We start from the raw sequence: 27,236 nt of genomic DNA, 5'->3' as shown, positions 1-27,236 counted from the left end.
AGAATAACTTTGTGTATTAAAAAAAAAAATCCTATTTTTGAATAACTCTCAATGGTTGAATACCTGAATGGTTGATCAAGAAGCATTCCACGAATAACTATCATTAGCATCACCCCAACCCTACAGGTGAAGAAATAGAAGCTCAGCATGACAGAGCTACTTGCTGGCTATCACCCAACTAGTGAGGGGCAAAGCTGGAACCCAAACCCAGGCCTGTCTCACCCAGAGGCTGTTGGTATTACCTCTACTCTGCTCTGCTTCCCTGGTGGTGGCTTCTAAATTGCTCCTCCCTGTTCTGGCCCCAAGACCATGAAATACAGTTTTGGAACACTCAGCAGACACTGTTTATGTAACTATACTAATAGCATAAATTAGCTCTTTTCCATGGGCCCTGGTGGTGCCCGTGAAGCACCAGCCAGGCCCCAGGAATCATTTGCTGGCACACTCAGCAAGGCTGCCAGGCTGCTGTGGGGGAACTTTATGTCTTGCCTACTGCTAGCAAATTCTCCCCACCAAACTGGCTGTTTAGGGCACTCTGATTAGCGTGGGAGTGTCTATTTTCATTGCTTCAGTTCTTCCCTGCAGGTGGGAAAACCAGGCTGGATTCTCCTATGGGCTCCCCACAGGGACAACAAATCAGGGCTTTAACCCAGGGCCAAGACTGCTGACAGAAAAGAAGTGACTCTGAGACCCCACTGAGGAGTAGCAAGAGGAGGTGGATCAGCAGGGGCTAAAAATGACACTGATGGCCAGTAATAGCTCATTTTTATGGAGGGCTTGCTAGGTGCTAGGCACTGGGCTAATTGGCCAAACATGCCGTTAACATTCCTGGGGGACATCCAGGTAGATGTATGGGTCTGGACCTCAAAAAGGAGGCCAGGGCCAGGAATCAAAATAGACATGATGGAATATTATGCTGGCATTAAAAGTGCTGTTCACACAGAATAAATAGAGATGGTAATAGTACATACCAGATAAGGTTTTGAGAAAGAAAAATTCAGGTAGGGCTTACTAAGAAAGACCTGGCACACAGACACCAGTTACTGAATATTTGTTGCATGAATAAGTGAAGGACATGAGGAAATACTTACAGTCTCAACTATGGGAACAATGTTAATAGCTGCCATATATTAAGTGCTTACCATATACTCTGCAAAGTGCCTGGCATGCTTCTTCTGATCTTTATCAAAACCCTATTTGGTAGGTATATATTCCTTGTTTATACATGGGGAAGCTGGGTAAGGCTGAAATGAAGTAATTTACCCAAAATCATAATTGGTAGAGTTGCAATTTGCATATAGGACTGTTTTAATCCAGATCTCACCTGATATATTTTGTTTCTTCATTCTTCCAGAAGATGAGAGTTTCTCCAAGTGACATCCTTTCCCTCCAGGGGGGCATTTGGCAATGTCTGGAGATTTTTTTTTTTTTTGGTTGTCACAACCAGGGTGTGCCCTTCTCCCCTCTATGGGAAGATGAAGGATGTGCGACCTGGTACCTAAGTCTTCTGAGGCCATAGCCTTTTTTATTTATTTATTTATTTTTAAGGCCACACCAGCAGCTTGCTGGATCTTAGTTCCCGACCAGGAATTGAACCCAGGCCTCGGCAGTGAAGGAGTCCTAACCACTGGACTGCAAGGGAATTCCCCTGAGGCCATAGCTAGGATGCTCCAAGGCGCTATTCTGAAGTACTGAGCCTGGATGAAAGTAGTTGCAGATAACAGCTCCTACCTGAATAACAGTGAGTAAGAACATACAAGGCCTGGGACTTCCCTGGTGGTCCAGTGGTTAAGAATCCACCTTCCGAAGCAGGGAACATGGGTTCAATCCCTGGTCGGGGAACTAAGATCCCACATGCCGCAGAACAACTAAGCCCAGGTGCTGCAACTAGAGAGCCCATGCGCTCTGGAGCCCGCATGCCACAACTAAGACTCGACGCAGCCATAAATAAGTAAATAAATAAATACTTTTTTAAAAAAAAGAACCTACAAGGCCTTAGGAAATCACTGGTGCTCACCCTCTTCCCTTCAGGCCCAGGACTGAAGATTATTGAATTTGCCCAGACTGTCACCTGCAGTGTTGGAAGCAGGCAGATCTGAGTAGGAATTTCTACTTTTCTGTGACCTTGGGCATAACTTAGCTTCTCTGAGCCTCAGTTACCTCATCTGTAAAAATGGGCATAATAATACATGATATGACATGTTTAAGAGTCACTCTTAAATAGGAATTAATATTTATTGAGCACTCTAAGGTGCTGTGTAACCTAAAAAAGTTTTTGTTTTTTTTAAACCATTTCTGGACCTCCATTTCATCATCACTTAAAATGGGGAGAATAGGAAATGGGATTGCAAATACCAAAGCCTAAGAGCACATATAGATAGAACTTTAACTGGTGCTCATTTTCATATGCATGCATTTGCATTTAATTCTCATGATTAAGTAGATTATTATACCCATTTGACAGTTAAGAAAACAGAGACACCCAAAGCTAAGTTACTGGCCAAAGACCACACAGCCTAATAGAGATACAGCCTGGATCCCAAACCCAGGTCTCTAACCTGGGCCCATGGCCTTTCAAGGACAGCATGCTGCAGGTTGCAAGGGGCCTTGTCTACAGCAGGCACTGAAAAATGACCTTTTTCTGGCCTAAAATTCATGCTCATGCCTAATTCGAAATTTTCTGCTATTTCTTTTTCTTTCTTTTCTTTTTTTGAAGATGATGGGGGTAGGAGTTTATTAATTAATTTATTTATTTTGGCTGTGTTGGGTCTTCATTTCTGTACAAGGGCTTTCTCTAGTTGTGGCAAGCGGGGCCCACTTCATCGCGGTGCGTGGGCCTCTCACTATCGCGGCCTCTCTTGTTGCGGAACACAGGCTCCAGACGCGCAGGCTCAGTAGTTGTGGCTCACGGGCCTAGTTGCTCCGCAGCATGTGGGATCCTCCCAGACCAGGGCTCGAACCCGTGTCCCCTGCATCAGCAGGCAGATTCTCAACCACTGCACCACCAGGGAAGCCCAATTTTCTGCTATTTCTGTGCTCCTTACTGTGGTAGATAATTTTGAGTCTCAAGCTGACATTCTGTATTAGTTTCCAAGGCTGCTGTAGCAAAATCACACAAACTGGGTGGCCCAGAACAACAGAAATGTATTGTCTCACAGCTCTGGAGGCTAGAAGTCTGAGATCAAGGTGTCAGCAGGGCCCTGCTCCTTCTGTAACCTGTAGGGGAGGATCTTTTCCTTGACTCTTGTAGCTTCTGGAATCTCCAGATGTTCTCTGGCTTGTGGCTGCATCGCTCCAGTTTTCCCATGGTGTTCTCCCTGTGTCTCTTCACATCCTCTTCCCTCTTTGCATGGCTATCTACGTGTCTGTTTCCCCTTTTTATAAGGACACCAGTCAGGCTGGGCTAGAGCCCACCCTAATGACTTCATTATAACTTGATTACCTCTGTAAAGACCCTATTTCCAAATAATGTCACAATCTGAGGTGCTGGGCTTAGGACTTCAATATCATTTTTAGGGGACATATATGAGAAAAACACTCCTGTGTTTCTCCTTTACTCTCATACCCACAATACTTCTGACACCAAATGCATGGGTTTTCCACACTAAGCAATTCTCTGGGACACCAGCTGCATGTCGTATAATTTAATCCAATTCTGACACTAACTAGAGTTAGTACAGACCCCACAGGTTACGGGCTCAGTCCCACGAGACTGCCCCCCACCCTCGCCCCTGGCTTCAGACGCCAATCAAAATTCCAGGTTGTAATCTAAACTTCTGGAGGACTGGTTATAAATCAGGGATCCTGTGACCTCCTCCTTAGGTTTGATAATTTGCTAGAATGGCTTGTAGAACTCAAGGAAACACTTATGTTAACCGGTTTTTTATTTAATAAAGGGTACAGATGAACAGCCAGATGAAGAGACACATAGGATGAGGTTTGCAGTGGTCCAGGGAGCAGGAACTTCTGTTCCCGTGGAATTGGGGTGCACCACCTTCCAAGCACATGCATGTGTTCACCAACCTGGAAACTCTCTGAACCCCATACTTTTGGGATTTTTATGGAGGCTTCCTCATGTAGGCATGATCCATCATCAACTCAACCTCTAGCCTTTCTTCCCTTCCAGGAAGGTGGGGGCTGGTGCTAAAAGCTCCAGGCTTCTAACGATGGTTTAATCTTTCTAGTAACCAGCCCCCGTTCCAGGAGCCCATCAAACATTGCCTCATTAGAGCAAAAGATGCTCCCATCACCCCGGAAATTCCAAGGGATTTAGGAGCTCTGTGTTAGGAACCAGGACCAAAGACCAAATAATTTGAATACACAGGGCTCCTGGTGCTTTTATCACTTAGGAAATTACAAGAGTTTTAGGAGCTCAGGTCAGAGACCACATAAAGATTTTCTATTATTTCACAGGACACAATTCAACTTACAACATTCCCCTTCGAGCAGTGGGCTCCAGGAGCCATATTTCTACCAGGATATCTGGGTAGGTCCAGGGAAGTCCCATTTTTTTCAGGAAGGATGCCTTCTGTAAACTTCACATGATTCAAAACGTTGCATACCAAGACCCATGTTTCCCCATAGGAATGAATGTGAAGGAGGCGATGAAACACGCTCGCACAGCTCGTAAATCTATAACCATCTTACCATATTTTTGCTTTTGATGCTGCTTCGTGTCTTCGCTGCGTTATCTCTATCCGCTGGCACTCTCCCAACTTTTCTGCACCGCCTGTCACGGAGGTGGTTCAATCTTCTTCACGGTGTTCTATCACGTCCAATAGCCGCTCCAAAGTACTGATTTGGGGGCGTGGTTTTCAGCATTGACCTCTCTATTTCGTGAACGATGTTGTTGAATGACGTTGTTATAGCTTTTTAAAGTTGTTTATAATGACAGTGAGTGGCAAAATAACAGCTCAGTAGTCACAAAGAGGCAGTTGCTGGAGTCCAAAGCATGCTGTGATTTGCTCCATAGTGACACAGAATGTGGTCGTTTTCCGGCTGTAGTGGCGCCGCCTTGTGGCATCAGCGTAAACACAATTTATAATTTGTTCCAACCCAACAGCTTTGAAATTGTTCAGTATTTAACCGGTTAAAATGTTCTCTTTCTCTGGCATTTGTATGATTTCCATTTTACACATGGGGTGGCACTTTGATCATGTTTTTATGTGGCACTGTGTCAAAGTCACAAAATTCATATACGTATATGATGCATACTACAGAAAAGCTGGAACTTGGCAGTGTGGCTCATGCCCCAGCCGAGACATAAAAGCTTTCTTGTCTTTCCTGTCACTCCTGTTCGGGGTCTCATAGGAACTGGAGGATGCAATTCTCAGAGAGCAGTTGGGCCCGAGCATAAGAGCCCATCAATAAGGAGCGGGTGACACTGCCACAGCTGGGTAATTTGTCTCTTTGCTCTTCTGCAGCCCATTCGGTGATGATCTATTTGTCCCAGGGAATAGATGATGGCAGGTTTGTCCATATTTTACACTTATAAACCTGCCTGCTCCTCTTCGCCTGGCTCTGCCCATCTGTCTTTGTCCCTGCTTCTCTCATTTCACTTCACAGATTGGGCAGTAGGTCTTGGCAATGAGTTATGAAGGTAGATTCCATGAGGGCATCTTTGGGAAACAAGGGAGGGAGAAGAAGAAATGGGTCAGCTCCCTGCAGAGAGGGGAGGATGAACAGGTTCAGGAGAAAGAGATGTCACAGACTCAGTAGTGAGCAGGAAGGGACCTCAGAGAGGAAGGGGAAGGGGAGATCCTAGAACGGAAGACAATGATGCTGGGGAGGCCTGCTCGTAGAAGATGGCTTGAAGTGCTGAGTCCAATCCCAATAATTAAGTTGGGCCTAGTGCAGAACATAATTGTGGTAGCCAGCCTCCAGGAGTCTTGTGTGTAGATATTCACACCCTTGTAATGTCCCCTCCCACACTGAGCAGGGCTGACAGGTGTAACCAATGGGATATTCAGAAATGACAGAGTGTGATTTCCAAGGCCAATTCATAAAAGTCCTTGGGGGACTTCCCTGGCGGTCCAGTGGTTACGACTCCACGCTTCCACTGCAGGGGGCACGGGTTTGATCCCTGTTCAGTGGAACTAAGATCCCACATGCTGCACGGCCTGGCCGAATTTAAAAAAAAAAAAAAAGTCCTTGAAGGTTCCACCTTACTCTCTCTTGGATCACTCGCGCTCGGGGAAGCCACCTGCCGTGGGGTGAAGACACCCAAGCAGCATCTGGAGAAGCACACGTGGCAACGAACTGAGGCACCTGGCCAACAACCAGTACTGACTTGCCAGGTGAGTGAGCGGCCCACCTTGGAAGCAGATCCCACAGCCTCCGTCAGGCCTTCAGATGACCACAGCCCAAGACAATATCTTGACTGCAAAATTGTGGGAGACCCTGAGCCAGAAACAGCCCAGCTAATCACTCATTCCTGAATTCCTGACCGATTTGGAACCGTGTGAGATCATAAATGTTTATTGTTTCAAGCTGCTAAATTTGGGGGTAATTTATTCTGCAGTAATTGGAAATGGTCTAATTATATAACTCCTTATTTGCAGAATTGTCATCCAACATCCATCTGGTTACTGCCCAGAATGCACGGTCCATGGGGCAGGGACCTATTCATACCAGGTGCTCAGTTAACGAGCATTGCATGTCACTGAGTGCCATAAAGACAGCCCCCCTGCCCTGCCACTTCAAGCAGGGTAAATGGGGTTAGTTAAGCAAGGAAGATTCTGGGGTGGAGTGGATGTGTGTCCCGGGGAGAGGGAAAGGGCCACAATTAGGATAACCATACATCCCAGTTTGCCCAGGATAGAGGGGTTTCCTGGGATAGGGGACATCTAGTGCCCAAACTGGGAAAGTCTGGGGTAAACTGGAATGAGCTGATCACCCTAGCTGGGGTGGGGGTGGAGATCTCGAAGCTGAATTTCCAGTGATCCAGCCGCACTGGTTCACATGGCCTGGGTATGGAGACTCATCTCCCATCTCTCCTGGTCAGGGGTGAGACCATGCTCCCGGAGGACCTAGTTTGAGCCTCCTATCCCACTCGAATAGGGGGAGATGGGAAGACCATCTTAGAAATGCCTAGACCAGTGTGAGGAGGCTGCAGGTCAGCCCTCCCTTGTTTTCTCCAGCAGAGGTGGCCAGAAACACCAAGAATTTGGTGAGGACTCTCACCCTAGACCAGGAGGGCCAGCCCTTCCCTGTCCTGGCTTGGAAGCCAGGGGTCCTGGCTTCCTGTGGCTCGATTGCCAAACGCCCTCCACCACATGGCCAATAAGTTGCTGTGCAGCCTCTGTTGGCACAATCCAGTGACAGGTCACCAAGGCTGCCCACTCCATTGTTAGGAAAGTATTCCTTGTACTGAGAGAGATGCCTTCACATCATCTCCACCCTCTGATGACATTCGATGGTGCTGAACAATCCAAACCTATTCCTTCCTGGGGGCCCTTTCGCGTACTGTGCACATATTGCCTCCTCTGCCTGAGGCTCTCCTTGCCCTGCTCCCTTCTGGCTGACGCTCCCTGCTTAGCCTTTAAAGCTTAGGTCTAAAATCAGGCCACCTGTGAGGCCCGATCAAGATGGTCACACCCACCTCTACACGCCTGCCACACCTGGTTCCTCCACAGCATGACACCAGTGACACGTTACTTGCTACACCTCCATCTACCCATCAGGGCTTTTCCTGAGTGGCTGTGTCTGGGAACCCTCCAATCATGCTGACTTCCAGAATGAGGAGCTCACTCTTTTTGTCCCTCTGATAAACCCAAGGAGCAACTGGGCCCAGCTGTGTCTTCTTTGTTAACACAGAGAGCAGGCCCCAGGCTCATGGCCCTCTGCCTTAGCTACAAGGTACCGGCGATACTGTTATCTGTTGCAGTATCTGTTGCAAATACTTTTGCACTTATTTTGATGGTTCTGCCTGTGTATAACAGTTGATTTCGGTTTTTTATTTATCATGATGATATACAGTATCCTTTTAAAATAAATCATGCAAAGAATACATGTTCATTGTAGCAACTTTAGAAAACACAAGAAAAAAAATCATAGTTCAAGCCTCACTTCCTTATAGAAGTTATCATTGACCCTCAAAGTCTATATAGGACCTCGAATTTTCTCTTTCCCGCTCCCCATTATAAGTCCTCATAGCTCCACATACTTCTTCATAGCCTCTATCACAGTTGGCAAAAAATATTTTTGTGTATATTTTTCACTTATTCAGTAAATATTTAGTATGTCAGGCAGGAGAGGGGAGGGGAGGGGTAGGCCTAAGGCCTCTGCCCAGGAGGTTAGTACCAGTTTGATTTTTGTCTCCCTGGCCAGGCCTTAAGTTCCAAGAGGGCTGGGGGATTGTTGTTCTGGCCGCCTTTGGTGTCTCAGAGTTAACCACATGGCCTAGCCACGTGGACTCAATATTTGCTGAAGGAATCACAAAATCAAAGCCTGTCCTCACTCCTCCACCCCAGGCACACCACGCTGACCGTCAGCGTCAGCCTCAGCGGGTGGACATTCTTTTACACATACAGTCTCTCTGGAAGTTATTAGGCTCCTGGGCCCCCCTGTGGGGTCTGCAGGCCCTCTGCTCCTGCTAAGGTCTGTGACCTGGGGGATTGTGGGCCGAGAGGAGAGTAGTTTGGAAGTTAGGCACAAGACCTGGGCAGAGCAGGAGAAGGGCATGGGGCCCCAGGAGGCCCAGGCAGCGATAGTAGGGGCGGATGGAAAGGGAAAAGGAGATGATAGAGAGAAAGTGTCCCTGCAACCCAGAGCCTTGTCCATCTGTCTTAAATCGTTAGGGGGTTTTCCTTTCATAATGTGATAAACGCTACCTGTGCCGCCCCCACCCCACCCCACCCCCGCCCAGGAACGCACAGGCGCACGTAACTGTATATGATTTCAGGGGGCTTACTCGCCCTCTGCCGCTCATCCTTGAGTGCCCCGTTAAGAACCCCTGGTATTATTGTTCAATGCTCCCATTTTACCGGGGTGGACACCGAGGCCCAGAGTGGGCAAAGGGTTTGCTCCAGGTCACAGAGCAAGTCTGTAGCAGGGTTGCAGAGGAGCCTCAGAGGACAGGAATCCGGACTTCTGCCCAGCATCTAAGTTGCTGAATGCACAGGGACTACACCCACCTGTCTGGGTGGAGAGGGGGCGGGCTACCAGGTGGGGCGGGGCTTACTCACGTTCCGCCTCCGCCGCCGGGTTCGGGGGCGGGGCCTTCCTCCAATCAGCAGCGCTCCAACATGGCTCCGCGTCTGTGCAGCATCTCTGCGGCGGCTCGGCGGCTGCTGGGGCGCCCGGGGCCCGGGGGCCGGGACGTTGCGGCTGTGGCTGCAGCGCGGTATGAGCCGGGCCGGGCCAGGCGGGGGCGGCGCGCGTGGGGGGTGCACGCGTGGGGGCCAGGGTCTGGGCTTGGGGGATGGGCAGAGACTCGGGCTTGTAATCTAGTGGTTAGAAGCGGAGCCATGGGGAGGAGGTCTGGTCAAAGAACGGGGGAGGTGGGAAAGGTATGCGCAGGGTCTTTGTCCTATTGGGTGCCTGGCTCTGGGCTAAGAATGAAGGGTAGGGTGAATGAGAGGGGCGGGTCCTGGGCCCTGGGGAGTGGGAGCTGTCAGAGGGCAGGAGGAGTGGCCCCTTCCCAGGCCTTTGCGGTGATTGTGAGATAGTCCCCCTGGGGGCTTCTAGGAGAGGCAGCACCTCCTTCCGGAAGTTCTGGGGGTAAGAGATATGGGGAGCAATGGGAGATCCCTAAAGGCCGTGGCTGCACAGATCCTTTGCTCTCCAACCCTGAACAGTAGAAATGGGGCAAAGGAGGCCTGAGAAAGGATGGGTGTTGCCCAAGGTCACTCCCCCTGCCATCCTGTGGCGACACTGGGTCTGGACCCAGGCCTCCTGACACCCCTGTGCTCTTTGCACCACAACTGGTGGCCTCCTGGGAGAGGGAGGCTGGCTGGGCCATGGGCTGGGCCTGGGCTTTTGTTTGGTCCCTGCTCTGGGCTGAGGCAGGGCTGGGCCTCCCTGACTCCGTCTCTAGTACCCTGTACTTCCCCCATCTCTGCTCTTTCTACCCTGTACACACTTGCCTGTCCCTGCCACTAGAGCATCACCTCACATTTCTGTTTCCCCAGCCCCTGGCACAGGGCTCACAACAGTGTATGCTCAAGAACATTGGCCAAAGAAGTGAGGACACCTGTCCCCCCACCTGTGGAAAGGAGGGGTCTGTGCTGCCCAGCAGTGCAGGCATGAAGCTGCAGAGTTCTGTTAGGCTTTGCTGTGAGATGATCTAGAGTGCTGTGCAGTGGGGGTTAGGGGAGGCTGGGAAAGAGGAGCCAGGCATGTGCCCCCAACCTGACTGCCCAGTAATTGGGGAGAAAGCTGATAACATGGAGAGAGCCTAGAGTTTGCCCGGCACCAGCACATCTAACTCAGCCTTTTTCAGTGGGGTGACCTTGCATGAGTCATCTGGCCTCTTGAAGTCTCAGATTCCTAATCTGTAAAATGGGGGTGATAAAGTAGGATGTATTTCATAGAGTTGTTGAGGATTAACAAGGCCATGTGTGCGACGTACCCAGCCCCTGATGAATTTGCTGCAAATGTTGCCCCTCGCCCAAACCTGTGTCTCAAGCAATTTCTTCATGAGCCCCGGAGATGTCAGGGCTGAAGGGGCTTTGGGGAGATCACCTCCTGTGAGCCCCTTGTTTTCCAGATAAGGAAATGGAAGCTGGGGGCGGGACCACACTGCCCCAGGGCTACAAATTTTGTTGGTGGCAAAGCCATTTGTGTGGCGAATAGCCAGAGGCCACAAAAGGAGCGTGGGACATTAAGGCAGCCTGCTGCTCCTCACTTAATCCACTCCTTAACCTTGGATGGGGCACTGAACCTCTGGGTTCCTTGGTTTCCTTCTCTGTAAAGTGGGGATGGAGATCCCTGCCTGGTGTTTTTCGTAGGATTGCTGTGCAGGTACTTGGATTAATACTTATCAAGTCCCTAAAGGACTACTTCAAAGTTACTTACTCCCTGGTCCCACCTTGGATACCTGGGAATCCTGCCGACCCTCCATCTGCCCCGTATCTCTCTGGAGTCACTAGAGGGGCCCTCTGGCCTGTGAGCTTTGGGGGCCACTGGGGTATAGACAGAGTGTGGGCTTTGAAATCGGATAGACCTGGATTGGAATCCTCTTGGCCATTGATTAATTGTTCTCGAATAAGGCCTGGTACATCTCTGAGCCGCATTTTTCTCTATTTTGTTTTTGAGCCTCATTTTTCTCAAGAACATATTGTGAGGATCAGTTCTCAGCACATAGAAAGTGCTCAGTACACAGCAGTTGCTACCGCTGCATCAGTAATGCTCTCATTAACAGAACTTTAGTTCTTCCAGTTTGTCTTCTAAAGACACACTTCAGGAACGATAAGCAGAAATGTGGCCCCTTTTTTTTTTTAATTTATTATTTTTGGCTGCATTGGGTCTTCGTTGCTACGCACGGGCTTTCTCTAGTTGTGGCGAGCGGGGGCTGCTCTTCGTTGCAGTGCACGGACTTCTCATTGCCATGGCTTCTCTTGTTGTGGAGCACAGGCTCTAGGCGCGCGGGCTTCGGTAGTTGCAGCGTGTGGGCTCAGTAGTTGCGGCACACAGGCTCTAGGGCACATGGGCTTCAGTAGTTGTGGCACGCGGGCTCAGTAGCTGTGGTACACAGACTTAGTTGCTCCGCATGTGGAATCTTCCCGGACCAGGGCTCAAACCCATGTCCCCTGCACTGGAAGGCGGATTCTTTTTTTTTTTTTAATTATTTATTTATTTATTTTTGGCTGTGTTGGGTCTTCATTGCTGCGTGTGGGCCCTCTCTAGTTGTGGCAAGCAGGGGCTACTCCTCATTGTGGTGCATGGGCTTCTTATTGCCGTGGCTTCTCTTGTTGTGGAGCACGAGCTCTAGGCACGTGGGCCTCAGTAGTTGTGGCACGTGAGCTCAGTAGTTGTGGCTCGCAGGCTTAGTAGTTGTGGCGCACAGGCTTAATTGCTCCGCGGCATGTGGGATCTTCCTAGACCAGGGATCAAACCAGTGTCCCCTGCATTGGCAGGCAGATTCTTAACCAGTGCGCCACCAGGAGAGTCCTGTGGCCCCTTTCAGCCAACTCAAAACAGAAGAGTGTTTCAGGAATGTGCACAGAGCCAAACTTCCTAGCATATCAATCTAGAACATTCCAGAGCATTTTCATGTGGTGAGGCACCAGATCGTTGATCCCTATTGAGAGTGCAAATGTGTCTCAGAAGTTCTCATCTGGGACAGATATTTACTGAGCAACTCCCATGCTAAAAGCATTGTGCTGCTACCTTGAGGGGTGGAGAACATCAGCTCTGGGCTTCCGGTGTGGCTGGGGAGACGAGACATATTCACATGAAAATGATGGAGGGGCTGAGGGCGAAATAGGAGAGGTTTTTTTTTGGCCGAGCCCCACATGTGGGATTTTAGTTCCCCTGACCAGGGATCTAACCTGTGCCCCCTGCAGTGGAAGCACAGAGTCTTTTTTTTTTTTTAATTGGAGTATAATTGCTTTACAATATTGTGCTAGTTTCTACTGTACAATGAAGTGAATCAGCTATATGTATACATATATCCCCTCCCTCTTGGACCTCCCTCCCTGCCTCCCCTCCAGCCCCCCAGCCATCCCACCCACCTAGGTCATCACAGAGCACCCAGCTGAGCTCCCTGAAGCACAGAGTCTTAACCACTGGACCTCCAGGGAAGTCCCAGGAGAGATGTGTTTATGGAAAGGGTTGAACTGGTTTTTCTAGTCCTAAGGGGCATTCTTCTTTTTCTTTTTTAAATTTATTTAATTTATTTTATTTTTTGGCTGCATTGGGTCTTCATTGCTGCGCACCGGCGAAAGCCGCAGCGAGCGGGGGCTGCTCTCCATTGTGGTGCGCGGGCTTATTGCAGTGGCTTCTCTTTGTTGCAGAGCTTGGGCTCTAGGCGCGCAGACTTCAGTAGTTGTGGCATGAGGGCTCAGTAGTTGTGGCTCGCAGGCTCTAGAGCACAGGCTCAGTAGTTGTGGCGCACGGGCTTAGTTGCTCCGCAGCATGTGGAATCTTCCTGGACCAGGGCTCGGACCCATGTCCTCTGCATTGGCAGGCGGGTTCTTAATACGGCACCACCAGGGAAGCCCCACCCTTGGGGCTTAATATATTCTTAATATAGTTTAGATACCAGACTCTTTGGTGTTTCTGGGATGATTTACTGAGATTACATGAAGAAAAGAAGGAAAGAAAGAAAGTTGGGACTGCCTTAGAGCAGTGATTTGCGGGCCTGATTGTGCATCAGAATCCCTTGGCAGGCTTGTTAAAACCCAGATTGCTAGGCCCACCCCCAGAGTTTCTGTCGCAGTAGGTCTGGGATGGGGCCTGAAAACTTCTAACACGTTCTCAGGTGTTGCTAACAATAGGGAATCTTGGCTCTGTGGTCACCAAATTTAAGAGGGAATTGGGGACTTCCCCGGCAGTCCAGTGGTTAAGACTCTGCACTTCCACTGCTGGGGCCATGGGTTCAGTCCCCGGTCAGTCGGGGAGCTAAGATCCCACATGCTGCGTGGGGCGGCCAAAAAAATAAATAAATAAAAATTAAAAATAAAAAAAAAATGGGGAACTGACTCTGGAAAGCTTGGCAAAATAGATTAGAGCTAGAATCCCAAGTGGAGACATCCAGCCTTGTTTTATGGGCAGTAGGGATCCATAGAAGATTTTCAAGTGGACGAATAGCATCACAACCATGGTGCATTACAAAATTGATGGGCAGGTTAGGAAAAAAGGGAAAGAATGGGAGGCAGGAGCTCAGTTAGGAAGTTAGGTAGGAAGAGTGATATTAGCTGCACTGCCGTGTCTGCCCCATTCTCTACAAGGCAATCCTATTGCTCTTATTTTATGGATGAGGTAAATGAGGTTCAGAGAGATGATGCTGGGCTGGGATTAGTCCTGGATTTGTCCAGAGCCTGTGTTCTTAAGCACTAATTCTGCTGGTGGTGGTGGGGATGGAAAGGGCCCCTGAGTCCTGAGTCCACACTCTGAGCCAAGGTCCACACTTTCTCTCCTTTCTTACCTCTCAGATTTCATCATTTTCATGCACCCGTGTCCCCCCACACGCCTGCACTCATTCCCCAAATGTGGTCTGAGCATGTGCCACGTCCCCAACACTTTTCCAGGCACTGGGGATACAGCAGGGATACACGAGACAGACAAGATCCCTATCCTCCTGGGGCTCTGCTTCTAGTGGGAGACAATAAACAAGGCACATAATAAACAAAAAAATTCTATAACGTGTTAGAAGGAGCTACAGAAAAATAGAGAGCAGGGTGAGAAGAGTTGGGGAGTTCAGGGACAGGAGAATGTTGTGATTTCATTGAGGGAGTGAAATTTGAACTCTTGAAAATGTGAACCCTCGGATGCTAGCTTCAAGTTCAGACCCTGCCCTGGGATATTCTTGGGACTTGTAGAAAAGATCTTTAGAGATAGGCTGCTCTACCCTGCTCTTTTTGCACGTGGGGAAACGGAGACCCAGAGGCAGGAAAGATTAGACAGTGGTGGGAGGAGATGGGAGCCCATCAGAGCTCCTGGACCCCCTCACTCCCCAGCCCCCAGGGTCCCAGGCTCTCTCTTCAGGGCTGGCCACTTGGCTGTTTATCTTGGTCAGTGCTGATGTTAATAAATTACTCAAAGCCCAGTCCTTGGAGCAAAGGTCTTGGTTGACAAATAGTAGGAGTGGCTGCCCTCCCTGTCACCACCCTTTCCAGCGGAAGCAGCCTCTCTACATTCAGACCAAAGGTCAGGTCCCTCTGCCGTGGCTTTGTTAAAAACACCTGGTTCTTCACAGTATCTACCTGATGCTAGTTCCCCAGGTTGGTGCCAGATCTGAGGTGGGGCTGACTATAGAGGAAAGAGATCTGGGTTCTTTCCTGAGCTCTCTGTCCCTGATTTGCTATGTGACCTGGGGACAAGTTTCTTAACCCTCCCACCTCCGACCTTCTATTTTCTCATCTTGAAATTAATAATATCAACATTATGATATCCTTACATAGATTCAGCAGGATCATGTTAAGCTGATCACAGGTCCCTGGCACAGAGGATATCCTCAGCCAACGTTAGCCATAGTGAGGCTCCCTTATTCTGGTCCCAAATTTTTCACAGACTACATTGACCATCTGATGATAACTGTCTGTTTTTTGTTAATGAAGCAAAACCACACAAAATGATAGAAAGCCTATGAATTTGGAAATACTTTAAACAGTTTTTCTTACCTTTACAAAAAGTTATAATGAATAACGAAAAGTTTAACCATCTTCCTCTTCCCTCTCCCAGGTAAGCAGTATTAACAGTTTGGGACTGGGAGTTCCTGGGCAGTTCAGTGGTTGGGACTCGGCACTTTCACCGCTGTGGCCAGGGTTCAGTCCCTGGTCAGGGAACTAGGATCCCGCAGGCTGCTTGACGTGGCCAAAAACTAACCAACCAACCAACCAACAAAAAGCAGTCTGGGACAGATTGTTACTTATCTTTCTCTATGCTTATACAAATATTTCACCACTTTAAGATGCTTTTTAAATTTTATCAGTCCCAGTACTTGCTCCATATTTTGGAAAAAAGCAATACTTTGATTTACAAAACGTTTATCCTAGCCACAGAAAAGGCTTGCAAAAGGAGAGGACTTGCTGATGGGGCCCCCACTGCCAGGCTGCTTGGCTAGAAATCATCCAGCGGGAGGCTAGTGTTTCAGGCCTGGCTACAAGCTGCACCACTGCTGTTAAGTAAGATGATTTACCACATTTGGCAGCCTAAAAGTAATCCCCACCCCTGCTGGGACCTTGTGTGGGGAGTGCAGTTATGATCTGGCAGGACCTGGTGGTTGGTCCCCCTGCTGCTCTGAACAAGGCACGTCATTCATTCATTCATTCTCACAGCAACATAGCCATGTGCACAGGGCAGATATTTGTCAGTTAAGTGTTGGCTGGATGAGTGAATGAATCTTGCCTTGTGATGCCTTTGACCCCCTCTACCTGCCTTTATCTGCCAAATCAGCCCTGGAGATTTGGAGACTGGCCAGATCACCTCCTCTGGAGAGCCAACCCAGACTTCCAGAGGCCAAGTTCAGGCTCACACATCTGGGCTCTCCCAGAGACCTCTGGCTGTAACTGTGTTCCAAGGTCCACTTCTCCCAGCAGACTGTGACCTCCTCAAGGACAAAGTGTGCTTGTCTTGGGCTCTCCATTTGTGGGGCTGGGATTGGGCACAGGCCAGGTGTAGTGTGAGCACCAGGGAGGACGGTGAGTGCAGCCCTCTCGTCAGAGGGGACAGAAATTGCAAAGAAAGCACAGAGTGAAAGAGCCTGGTGGGTTCAGGGAGAAGCATAGCTGGAGAGTGGGACACACAGGTTAGGGATGGACAGGATGGGAGGCTGCCAAGGTAGGTTGGGCTGTCATGGGCTTTGGACATCAGGCAAGATGGGTGCGGGGTTGATCCTCTTGGCAAGGGATGCAGTTGTGTGGTCCAAGTGGAGGACCTCTTGGAAAGGGGTGAATTGGAGGCAGGGAGGCTGGAGAGAGAGGCGGGAGGTGGGGCTGCCTCTCCTGGCCTCCTGAGGCTCTGCAGAGCTTCAAGAAGTGAACTGGGGAGCCAGGATCTCTGTAGAAAGGACCAGCTGTGCTCAGCTGGCTCCAATGATATGACATCTTCTGGAGCTGCCATGGGATTCCATGGCTTCATTCCCAGAAATGTGTGTCACTAGCATTGGGGAGCAAGGCATCTGAGCAGATGTAAGCAGGCCCCCCCAAACTCTGTCCCGCAGCTTCTATTCCAAGGACAATGAAGGCAGCTGGTTCCGTTCTCTGTTCGTACACAAGGTGGATCCCCGGAAGGACGCCCACTCCACCCTGCTGTCCAAGAAGGAGACCAGCAACCTCTACAAGATCCAGTGTGAGTGGCTGCTGAGTTGGCCAGCCCGCCCTCCCAGGGCCTCTGGGGGCCTGCAAGGCTCTGGCTGGGACTTGAGAGGGTCTGGGACATCCCGAGCTGTCCTGGAAGCCCACGCCCTGTGGGGCCTACCCCCAGCACAGCTCCCCACAGACACCCTGCTCCCCCTCGCTTCACCTCCTGCTCTCTATCCTCTGTTGCAGTTCACAATGTGAAGCCCGAGTATCTGGATGCCTACAACAGCCTGACGTGAGCTGACCCTAACCCCTAACCCTCATGTCCCAGTCCCTGCTTGGGTGGGGACCTCTATCCAAGCCCTGTTCTCCATGCAGAAATCCAGGGGGGTGTAGATTTCAGAGCCACACGTCCTCTCGTGCAGCCTCTGTATCTTAGAGATGGGGAGACTGAGGCCCAACTCTGCGGGCCTGAGTTGGAAGCCTCATCTCAAGGGCTCTGGTGGCTGGTGTGAGCCCTCCCCCTTCTCTGTGCCCCTCCCACAGGGAGGCTGTGCTGCCCAAGCTGCACCTGGATGAGGATTACCCCTGCTCACTCGTGGGCAACTGGAACACATGGTACGGGGAGCAGGACCAGGCAGGTGAGCTGTCCACCCCCCAGCGCCACTGCTGCCCAGCCCAGGTGGCTGCCCTCCACTCCCTCTGCAGCGGCACCCAGAGGGGTCTTTCTAAGTGCAGCCCCCGTCAGCTCACTCTCCTGCCCAAACATCTGTGGCGGCTCCCTCTGCCCTTGGGGTGCCCCACGAGGCTCTTGAGCCCTTCCCTGCCCAGCGTCAAGCCTTGTCTCGCCACGTCCTCCTGCTCGCTGCACCATCCCACCCAGGACTCCTTTCTGTTCTTCAGATGGATAGTTTCTCCCTCTAGTTCCATGCTCTTGTTCATGCTGTTTTGTCAGCCTGAAGCATTCTTTCTCCTTTGCCGCCTCTACTTGGCTCACTCCTCTACTCACCTTTTATTTTGGTGTAGACATCACCTCCTCCTGGAAGCCTCCCCTGATTCCCTCCACCCCAGCTGGGTGAGGCACCTCTCCTGGCTCCCCAGCCCCCAGGACTTGCCTCTCCACAGCCCTGATCATGTACCTTGTTCTGTCTGTCTCCCCGTGGAGGTGGTGAGTTCCGGGAGGGCGGGGGCCCTGCCTTTCTTCACCACTGAACCCCCGGTATGCCGTACATATTTGTGGAATAAAAGGGACTCTTGTCTGAGCTGGTTCCTTACAGCTTCCCAGCGGTACCCCAAGCATGCCCCATCCCACCCCAACATGCCCACCTCAGTTGGCACCAGCTTTGAGGACCCACACATGAATTTGGTTCACTCACAGCATCCCAGCCACTTACAGGGGCCTTGGCATTTAGATCTGCACTGTCCAGGAAAGTAACCACTAACCACATGTAGCTACTTAAATTTTAATTGGGTAAAGTTAAATAAAATGAAAAATTCAGTTCCTCAATCATACTAGCCACATTTCAAGTGCCCATTGATAGAAATATGTGGCTCGTGGCTACTGTCTTGGATGGCACAGCAGTAGAACTTTTCCATCATAGGAGGAAGTCCTTTTGGACAGTGCTGATTAGACTGCATACAGCACAGGGAGCTCCTCTGGTGCAGCCTTGATAGAGGGTCCTCTATGCTTCCCTTGAACACTCACAGCTATGGGGAGCTCACTACCACACAAGCCAACTTATCTCATCCTTCAACTACCCTGATAATTGTATGTGTTTTTTTTGTTTGTTTGTTTTTTAAATCTGTGATCTGCAGTTAGGTAGATTCTCATAATCATTTATTCTGTTTCAGTAACAATCACTGACACATTAATAGTGGGGTAGGAGAAAAGCTGTCTTCCATTCCAGCCCCTACAGTTTCCCCATTTTAGGTACAACCTAATCAGTTGCAGCAGTACTTCTTGGATTCTTCTAAGTATCTGCTAATAGAGAAATGAACTTTGAGGAAGGGAGCGTGAATTTTAAAGCATGTCCTCTATTTTGTGCATCTCGAGGGGTTGTCCCCTATGTAGAATCATCTGGGGAGCAGATCCACTGAGCCACCCCCTGGGAGTAGGGCTCAGGAATCTACATTTTAATGAATTTGTAGATTCGGGTTTTTTGTAAAAAACCTCCAGTCCATCGTCTAGATGGACCACTGTCATTGTTAGAAAATTCTTTCTTCTCATGGGCCTTGGATGCCCTGCTTGTAACTTTTACCTCTTGGCCCCTAGAATTAGGCTAATGCCTCTTCCACAGGTCAGCATTACTGGTCTTAATCGACTGCCATCCATACAGTACTTTTGCTGTTTCCCTTGGGAAAGAGGCCTTTAAACCATAGGGTCAGACCATTTTGCAAGTGGGAAAATCAAGGCAGAGATGGAGTCAAAAGGCAGGTGAGCGACCAGCTGGGGATAAGTAACAAGAGTCTGAAATGCCAAGCCACTGGCCAGCCAAATGCTCTCAGCCTTAGCCTGTCCGATTGACCTTTCAGGGACCTTGCTCCCTTGGCCCCAGCCATGCTCCCAAGCATGACAAGACTGTTCCTTCTCTTGCACACAGACTAGGTTTCTTTATTACTGGAAGGTGTATCAGGGTTTTCCTGGGGCTGCTGTAAAAAGTACCAACTACTGGTGGGCTTAAAACAACAGAAATCTATTCTCTCAAGTTCTGGAGCCCAGAAGTCTGAAATCAAGGTGTCGGTAGGGGCATGCTCCCTCCAAAGGCTCTAGGGGAGAATCTTTTCTTGCCTTTTCCAGCTTCTAGTGGTGGCCGGAAATCCTTGGCACTCCTTGGCTCACAGATGCATTGCGCCAATCTCTGCCTCCTTAGTCACGTGGTGTTCTCCCTGGGTGTCTGTCTTCACGTGGTGTTGCCCTCTGTGTCCAAGTCTCCCTCTTCTTATAAGGACATCAGTCATTGAAGTTAGGGCCAACCCAATATGACCTCACCTTAGCTTGAGTACCACTAGAAAGACCCTATTTCAAATAAGGTCACATTCTGAGGTTCTGGGTTGGCATGAATTCGGGGGTGGGGGTGGAGGACACTATTTAACCCAGTACAGAGACTGTGATAAAATGTGCAAACGGTACAAAGAGTTTGCAATGAAAAGTAAGCCTCCCTCCTGCCTGTGAACCCAAGACCTCAGTTCTTTGCCCCAAGGGCATCTCCTGTCACAATCTCGATGGCTCGCCATCAAGAGGTGGTACATAGACCAGCATCTCTGGATATGTTCTTCCCCCTCTAAACACACGTGGTACCATACCTCACATGCTGTTCTGTTCCTTAGCTTTTTTCCTTTAATTCAGTGTTTTGGAGTCATCCATCTCTGCCCATCAGACCTACCCCTTCCTTTGGCCCAGCCTGTCCCTCACAGGCCTGGTGGTCTGCTTTATGCATGCGCAGCTCCTAGGGTACAAGTTCATGTCTGATCCTCTTGTTGCTACTTAAAGAAGTTTGGGTGGGAGCGTTATTCTCATTTTCAAGATGAGGACATTGAGTCCTAGAGGGGTCAAAGGCCACCTGGCAAAGCTGCACCTCAAACCTAGGTCTCCGGGTCTTGTGTCTGGCTTTTCCCCCTGCCTAGAGCTGCCCCCACCAAGGCAGAGGGAACTCAGAGAGTCCTGGTGCTATAGGGAACCAGACTGGAGCCTCCCCTTTTACATACACACCTAACCAGCCTCAGGGTAAGCAGGGCAGGGTCCCCGCAGCCCCCTGACCTGTACCGTCCTCCCTGCCTCCCAACAGTGCACCTGTGGCGATTCTCAGGTGGCTACCCAGCCCTCATGGACTGCATGAACAAGCTCAAAAACAACAAGGTATGTTGGCATACACTCGGCAAACCTCTCCAGATGCTGGTTCTGGCTCAGCCCTGTGCTGGGGGCTGCCTCCGTCACCCTGTGGGACACACTGATGGGGCCGGGGCACTTTCTGGATGCCGTGCCCAAACCACCATGCCCGCAGGAGTACCTAGAGTTCCGAAAGGAGCGGAGCCAGATGCTGCTGTCCAGGAGGAACCAGCTGCTCCTCGAGTTCAGCTTCTGGAACGAGCCACAGCCTAGAGACGGCCCCAACATCTACGAGCTGAGGACGTACAAGCTCAAGGTGCCTCCCCCGCCAGCTCCCCGCCTGTCTCCCACCCTTCCTGCAGCAGTGCTGCTTTCCTGGTACCCTGAGGTGGGTGGGCCTGGTGCCCCAGCACCTAGATTGGGGCTTCTGGCTCCAGAACAGAGGTGTGTGTGCATGTGTGCACACGTGCACACCCAGGCGTGAGTCAGGGCCCCATGAATAAGGTGAAGCAGCCCCAGGAGCTGCAGAGACATGACAGTTTCCCATCCCCACCCGACAGTGATGCTTGAAATACCAGAAGGGGGCTCATTCGCCTCCTCTGCTCTGGTTCTCTTTCAGCCGGGAACCATGATCGAATGGGGGAACAACTGGTGAGTGGTGGTTCTGGGGAGTTGGGGGTACCCTGCCCACCTGCCCCATCAAGGCCCCTGGTGGACCACCTTTCCCAGGGCCCTGTAGCAGGGAACCCGTCATCCTCCATGCCATCTCCAGGAGATGGTGATGATCCAACCAGGGGGGTGAGGATTCTCTAGACCACTGTGGTAGAACACCCAGCCAGCGGCTGCACCTCCGTCACCCTGGTCCCTGATCATTTCTGAGAGCCGAGGGCCCTACCTCAGGTTCCTCCCTTGATGTGTAACTGAGAAACCAGCCTGGGAACACCCCGGAGGGCCCTTTGCACCGACCCTGGCCTCTGCCCCACACTTTTCTGCCATTCCCAGGGCTCGGGCCATCAAGTACCGGCAGGAGAACCAGGAGGCAGTGGGCGGCTTCTTCTCGCAGATAGGAGAGCTCTACGTTGTGCACCATCTCTGGGGTAGGCTGGGGACCCTCCAGGACCCTCTGTGGCCCCCTTTCTCTACTCTCAGTCCATGTCAACAATGCGAATACATTAGGGCCCTTGTGGAGCTTACATTCCAGCAGAGGGAGATACCACCTCAGACATAAAGTAACAAAAAAGATAATTTCAGATTATTACAAATCATAAAGAGAGAGGGAGAAATAATGAAGAAAAATATGGGAAGTTTCATTGGCTTAGATAGACTAGAACGCCTCTCTAAGGAGGTGAAATGTAAGCTCAGCTAAAGGATGAGGAGTCAGCTGTGAATTGCCAGGGAAGGGTATTCCAAGTAGAGGAACAACACGTGCAAAGGCCCTGTGGCGGGGAAAGGCCTTCAGGGTTTTGAGGAGTGCAAAGGAGGCCTGTGTGGAGGGAGTGGGGAAGAGAGTGGGAAGATGTGGATCGACCAGGTTAGACTAGGTCTTGCAGGCCATGGGGATGAGATGAGTTGGGATTTATTCTTTTTCTTTTTCTCTTTTTTTTCTTTTTTTGGCTGCACCGCGAGGCTTGAGGGATCTTAGTTCCCCAACCAGAGATCGAACCTGATCCCCCTGCACTGGAAGTGTAGAGTCCTAACCACTGGACCATCAGGGAATTCCTGGGATTTATTCTAACTTCAGCGGGCGACTGCTGCAGCGTTTCAAGCAGCATGAAATGACCTGATTTGTGTTCTAATGGTTCCTCTGGCTGCCATGTGCTTTGTTGGGAGCACTTTGTAGGGGAGCAAGAGAGGATGTGGGGCATCAGGAGATGGTTACAGTAGCTCAGGGGGGAGAGGATGGTGGCCTGGCCTAAGGTGGTGACAGTGAGGATGCTGAGAAGTCCACAGATTCTTTGATCTGGAGGTGGAACCAATCGGACTGGTGGATGAATTGTCTGTCTGGGGTGGGGGAGGGAGAGAGGACCCTAGGACACCAAGACTCCTGTTTGAGCAGCTCTGTATTGCTTACTGAGACCCTTGGAGGAGCAGGTTGGAGAGTCAGGAGTGTACTTTTGGTCCTTAGAAGTGTTACATTTGAGACACTGACACATCTGAGTGGAAATGTCAAGTGGACACTGGATAGTCGAGTCTAGAGCTCAAGGGAGAGTTCTGGGCTGGAAATACACAAGAATTGTACTGATTGGATGAGATTGTCAAAGCAGACAGTGTTTGCTAACAGTTGGAGGCATCTGGGGAGGAAGAGACAGCAGGGCAGGGTTTGGGGCACCGGAAGGAGGGCCTTGTGCTGGGTACAGGTTCAGATCCTCTGTGCCTCAGGAATGAGCCTATGCCTTCCCGCCACAGCCTATAAAGACCTGCAGTCTCGGGAGGAGACCAGAAATGCTGCCTGGAGGAAGAGGGGCTGGGACGAAAATGTCTACTACACAGGTGAGCACCTCCTCTGAGGTCATCTGCCAAGAGCCCTATCTGAGGATGGAATCCCCTCTGCAAGTAGATCTGACCTCGTTTGATTACCTCTCGTGATGGAGAACTCACTTTCAGGACAATGAGTTAGTAGGTTCCTGTCCTGGTGCCATGCTCCCCGGGATGCAGGCTGTCCTGGGTGAGTGCCCTAAGGGGCAATAACACAGCCAGGTGGTCCCTGCCTCAGAGAAGTGTTGTAGTTGAGCACACAGTGTGACCTTGGGCCTGGTTCTTCACCTCACTGATGCTGTTTTCAATCTGTAAGGTGGCAATGGTGAGAAAGCCTCCCTCAGAGGGCTGGAGAAGCTAATTTATGAAAAGTGCTTGGCCTAGACTATGGCGCAGAGGAGGCGCACAGTCAATTTTTTCGAGCAAGTTTTTTGCCTACAGCATTTGCCACTTTGCAGGGACCCCTGGGAACCACCTGGAGTCAGTAGGTGCTGGGTGAGCACTCACTGTGTACCAGGGACTGTGGTGGGTGGGAGTTGGGAGGCAGAGAATGCCCTGCCCCTAAGGAACTTACAGCTGAGCTTCCACACTTACCAGCTGGTGTGTGGGAGAATGCATCTCCTGAAGGAGTTAGCGGGAGCCTCGCTCTTCCAAGTGTGGTCCCAAATGACAGTGTCAGCATCCCCTGGAAGCTTGTTAGAAATGCCCAATCTCAACCCCCTACCTCCCCGCACTGAATCAAGATCTGCACTTGAACGAGAACTGTAGGTAATTTGTAAGCATGGTAAAGTTTAACTGCACTGAGCAGGAGGAAAGAGTCTGACCTTCTGGTGACCTTGGGGTGACCCACTCTGAGCTGCAGTGTCCCCACCTGTAAAATGAGTCAGTTGAACTAAATCAGTGTTTTTCAAACTTTAGCCCCTTGAGGACACCCTCACAGCTTTTGTCCTGCCAATTTTCTTCTGCTACAATTATTTTCTTGATCTCATCCTTTAAATCCCCCTGCTTTGTTCTTCACCTAGCTTTGTCCTAAGCAATAATATCTGTGAAATCACTTTTAAGCTATGCTGGTTGTTTTTTCACATACATAGGAAGTAAATACATAATTATGAAAAAAAAATTTTAATAAATTTATTTATTTATTTATTTATTTATTTATGGCTGTGTTGGGTCTTTGTTGCTGCGTGCAGGCTTTCTCTAGTTGCGGCGAGCGCGGGCTACTCTTTGTTGCGGTGCGCGGGCTTCTTATTGCGGTGGCTTCTCTTGTGGAGGACAGGCTCTAGGCATGTGGGCTTCAGTAGTTGCAGCACGCAGGCTCAGTAGTTGTGGCACACGGGCTTAGTTGCTCCACGGCATGTGGGATCTTCCCGGACCAGGGCTCGAACCCGTGTCCCCTGCACTGGCAGGCGGATTCTTAACTACTGCACCACCAGGGAAGTCCCAATTATGAAAAATTTTAAAAGCTGCCTTTCATCACAGCCTAAGTCCCCTCATATCCCACAGTTTGGGAGATGTGGCGCTCTCCATGGGCCATTCCAGGAGAGCAGTGGGGTTTCCCTGTCTCAGCATCCCAGGCCTCCTCCTCCTTCAGGGGCTAGTTTTGGGCGGTTGGCTCACCTCAGCCCCCTCGTGACCTCTGCCTCTCTCTCTGCAGTCCCCCTGGTTCGACACATGGAGTCTCGGATCATGATCCCTTTGAAGATCTCACCTCTCCAGTGATGCTGCCGCTGCCTCCACCTCCTCCCAGCTCTCCCTCAGGGTAGCCATGGACAGAGGAGATCCCAGCCCTGATGTCTTGGTTTTCTCTCAGACTCTGTGGACTCTGGGAGTAGTGCTCAGCTCAGAGAAGGGGGAGCTGAAGGATGATGGGGTTCTGAGGACTCGCAGCCCTGTCCAGACCCTTCCCACCTTCCCCGCACACCTGTTCCCCTTGCTGGAAGCAGTTGTTAATTTCTCTGAATGAAGAACAGCAACCTTTTGTGTCTTTTCACATTTTCCCCTAAGATTCCTCTTCTCAAGGCCACCAGTCCATAATCATCACCATGGAAATCCTCAGCTTTGCTTAAGTTGTACAAAAGGTAGTGTGTCCATTGGTTAGAGGTGGGGTGGGAAGGGAGGAGGTCAGACCAGGCCAGGCTCTCAGGAATTCCCTGGTCTCTACTGGGCCACCCACTTGGTGGACAGTCTGAGCCAAGTCCCTTCTGCTGGAGAAAAGCCTAGAACTGCCTCAAGAAGCAAAAGGGAAAACCCTCAAGTTAGCTAAGTCAGCAGGACATCCACATATTCCACCCAGAAAGGCTGGGAAAAGGGATGGGAGCTGGGAAGGAGCTGGGGGAGGGAAGCAGAATGGAACAGGAACCCAGAAGGTAGAACTTAGAACTCAGAACTTGGGTTTGCACTGAAGAATTTGGAATACAGAATTGGGAAGATAGAACAGAGATGACAGAAGACCACTTGGGGAGGGGTTCCTAATACAAGACAGTTGGAGAGAGGTGCATCTCTTTCTTCCCACATAATGAGGTTGAGAACTTGAACAAGTTGTTCCAGCCCTTCTGTGCAGGGAGTGTCTTCTGCCCTCCCTATTGTCTTCCTGCAGGCAGAACTACGGACTAGGTCCCGTATTTCCCTCACCCCGTGTTCCTTTTCTCCCTCTTCACATTCTCTCAGCCCAACCCTCATTCCACTGGGCCATCAGGTGTGTTTAGTGGGGTCAGTGACTTTGGGGACCTCCTCAGTGACCCCCACACCTCATGAACTTCTGAGTATCTTGATTCTGCCTCCGTTTCAGGAAAACTTGTGGTGGAGTCACTGATGGAACCAGTTAAATATTTACTATAACCATGGTGTCTTTTCTTCATCTGCAAGGAAATTTGCCAAGTGCCCCAGGCAGGGCCAGCTTCACAGGTCCACCTGGCTGATCTACCCCACTGGAGGTTATTGTGTTCCCTGAGCTACTTTTGGGGAGGGCCTCCTTCTACGGCAGAAGGAAATACACTGCATAACCAGGGATTCAGGACATCAGTGTTTCTATCTTCAGATGAGTAGGATTTACTGAACCTCATCAGTACAATTCATACCAGGGGTAGAAAATACTTGAAGCTGTCAAATGCTGCATTAGATTTGTGACTCTGCCCTAGGGCAAATCGGGCCTAAAATGGGGATGAACTTGTGGGGGAAAAGAGGCGGGGTAAGATGGGATTAATGCCCACCTTGACTTGCTGCTCTCGCTAGTGTGGGATGTTCGGGTGAGTATGACAGTGGTTAAGAATCCAGGTTATGGAAGCAAATTCACAAGTGTCCAATCATGGCACTACTACATTCTTGCGTTATCTTGGGCTCTCGACAAATTCATTCAACAAATACTTGGCCGAGCACCTACTAGTTGCTGGGCATAGCTTTAGGCGCTGGGGAAAGAATGAACGAGGCACATAGTCTTTGCCCTTGCAACTTCGATTTCCTGGTTTCAGAGGGCAGCGTGAGGCTGTTGGCCGGCTGGGACCCGCCCAGACAACCCAGGTGCCACCATCTCCTAGACCCCTCGCAGCCCAGCAGCCGCCCGCACCGCTTGGTGGCTGCGTCGGGACCCTTCGCGCTCCGCTTCCGGCCTCCACGCCTCACTTCCGGTCGGCCGCTCCTTCCTTCCGCTTCTCTGTGGTGCGGGAGCCGCGGGAAGTGGCTCGCTGGCCGGGACAGGTCGGGGCGCGGTGTGGTGAGGAGAGGACCGGGGTGGGGCTGGGGGCGCTGGGACTGGTGTGCGGACCTCCCGAGGGCGTCCCCGGCCTGGGGTCTGACCCGGTTCTCCGTCCTCATTCTCCGGGGACCCCGGCCGCTCGGCGCCGCACTCTCACTTTCCTCCTGTGGAAAATGGTGGCTGCAGCATCGTCAGGCCTTATGGGGCAGCTTGTAGATAACGGCCACCACGGTGGTGGTGATATCAGCTCACATTTATTATGCGCTTGTGTGTGCCAGGCACTGTCTGCTGTCTTGCCAAAGTCAGGATTTCGCACACTTAACGCTTTTCGGGTCCCTCT

At 50.6% G+C, this 27,236-nt stretch overlaps 1 protein-coding gene across 1 annotated transcript; it reads left to right on the top strand.

Moving 5' to 3' along the window:
• The first annotated feature begins 9,212 nt into the window (after nucleotides 1-9,212).
• Nucleotides 9,213-26,719, top strand: NIPSNAP1 (nipsnap homolog 1). The gene is made up of 10 exons (XM_022550741.2): nucleotides 9,213-9,343; nucleotides 16,826-16,953; nucleotides 17,154-17,199; nucleotides 17,451-17,545; nucleotides 20,690-20,760; nucleotides 20,906-21,046; nucleotides 21,350-21,381; nucleotides 21,733-21,827; nucleotides 23,137-23,220; nucleotides 24,860-26,719. Exons 1-10 carry the CDS (start codon nucleotides 9,246-9,248, stop codon nucleotides 24,922-24,924), a joined length of 855 nt encoding a protein of 284 aa, XP_022406449.1. The 5' UTR covers nucleotides 9,213-9,245; the 3' UTR covers nucleotides 24,925-26,719.
• Nucleotides 26,720-27,236: the final 517 nt, after the last annotated feature.

This window comes from Delphinapterus leucas, chromosome 14 (assembly GCF_059928025.1).
Source record: "Delphinapterus leucas isolate spDelLeu-1000000601 "Yukka" chromosome 14, BTC_Dleu_Yukka2, whole genome shotgun sequence".
Classification (NCBI taxonomy): Eukaryota; Metazoa; Chordata; class Mammalia; order Artiodactyla; family Monodontidae; genus Delphinapterus; species Delphinapterus leucas.
The sequence above is the reverse complement of the archived record's forward strand: the minus strand, read 5'-3'. Positions and strand labels throughout refer to the sequence as shown.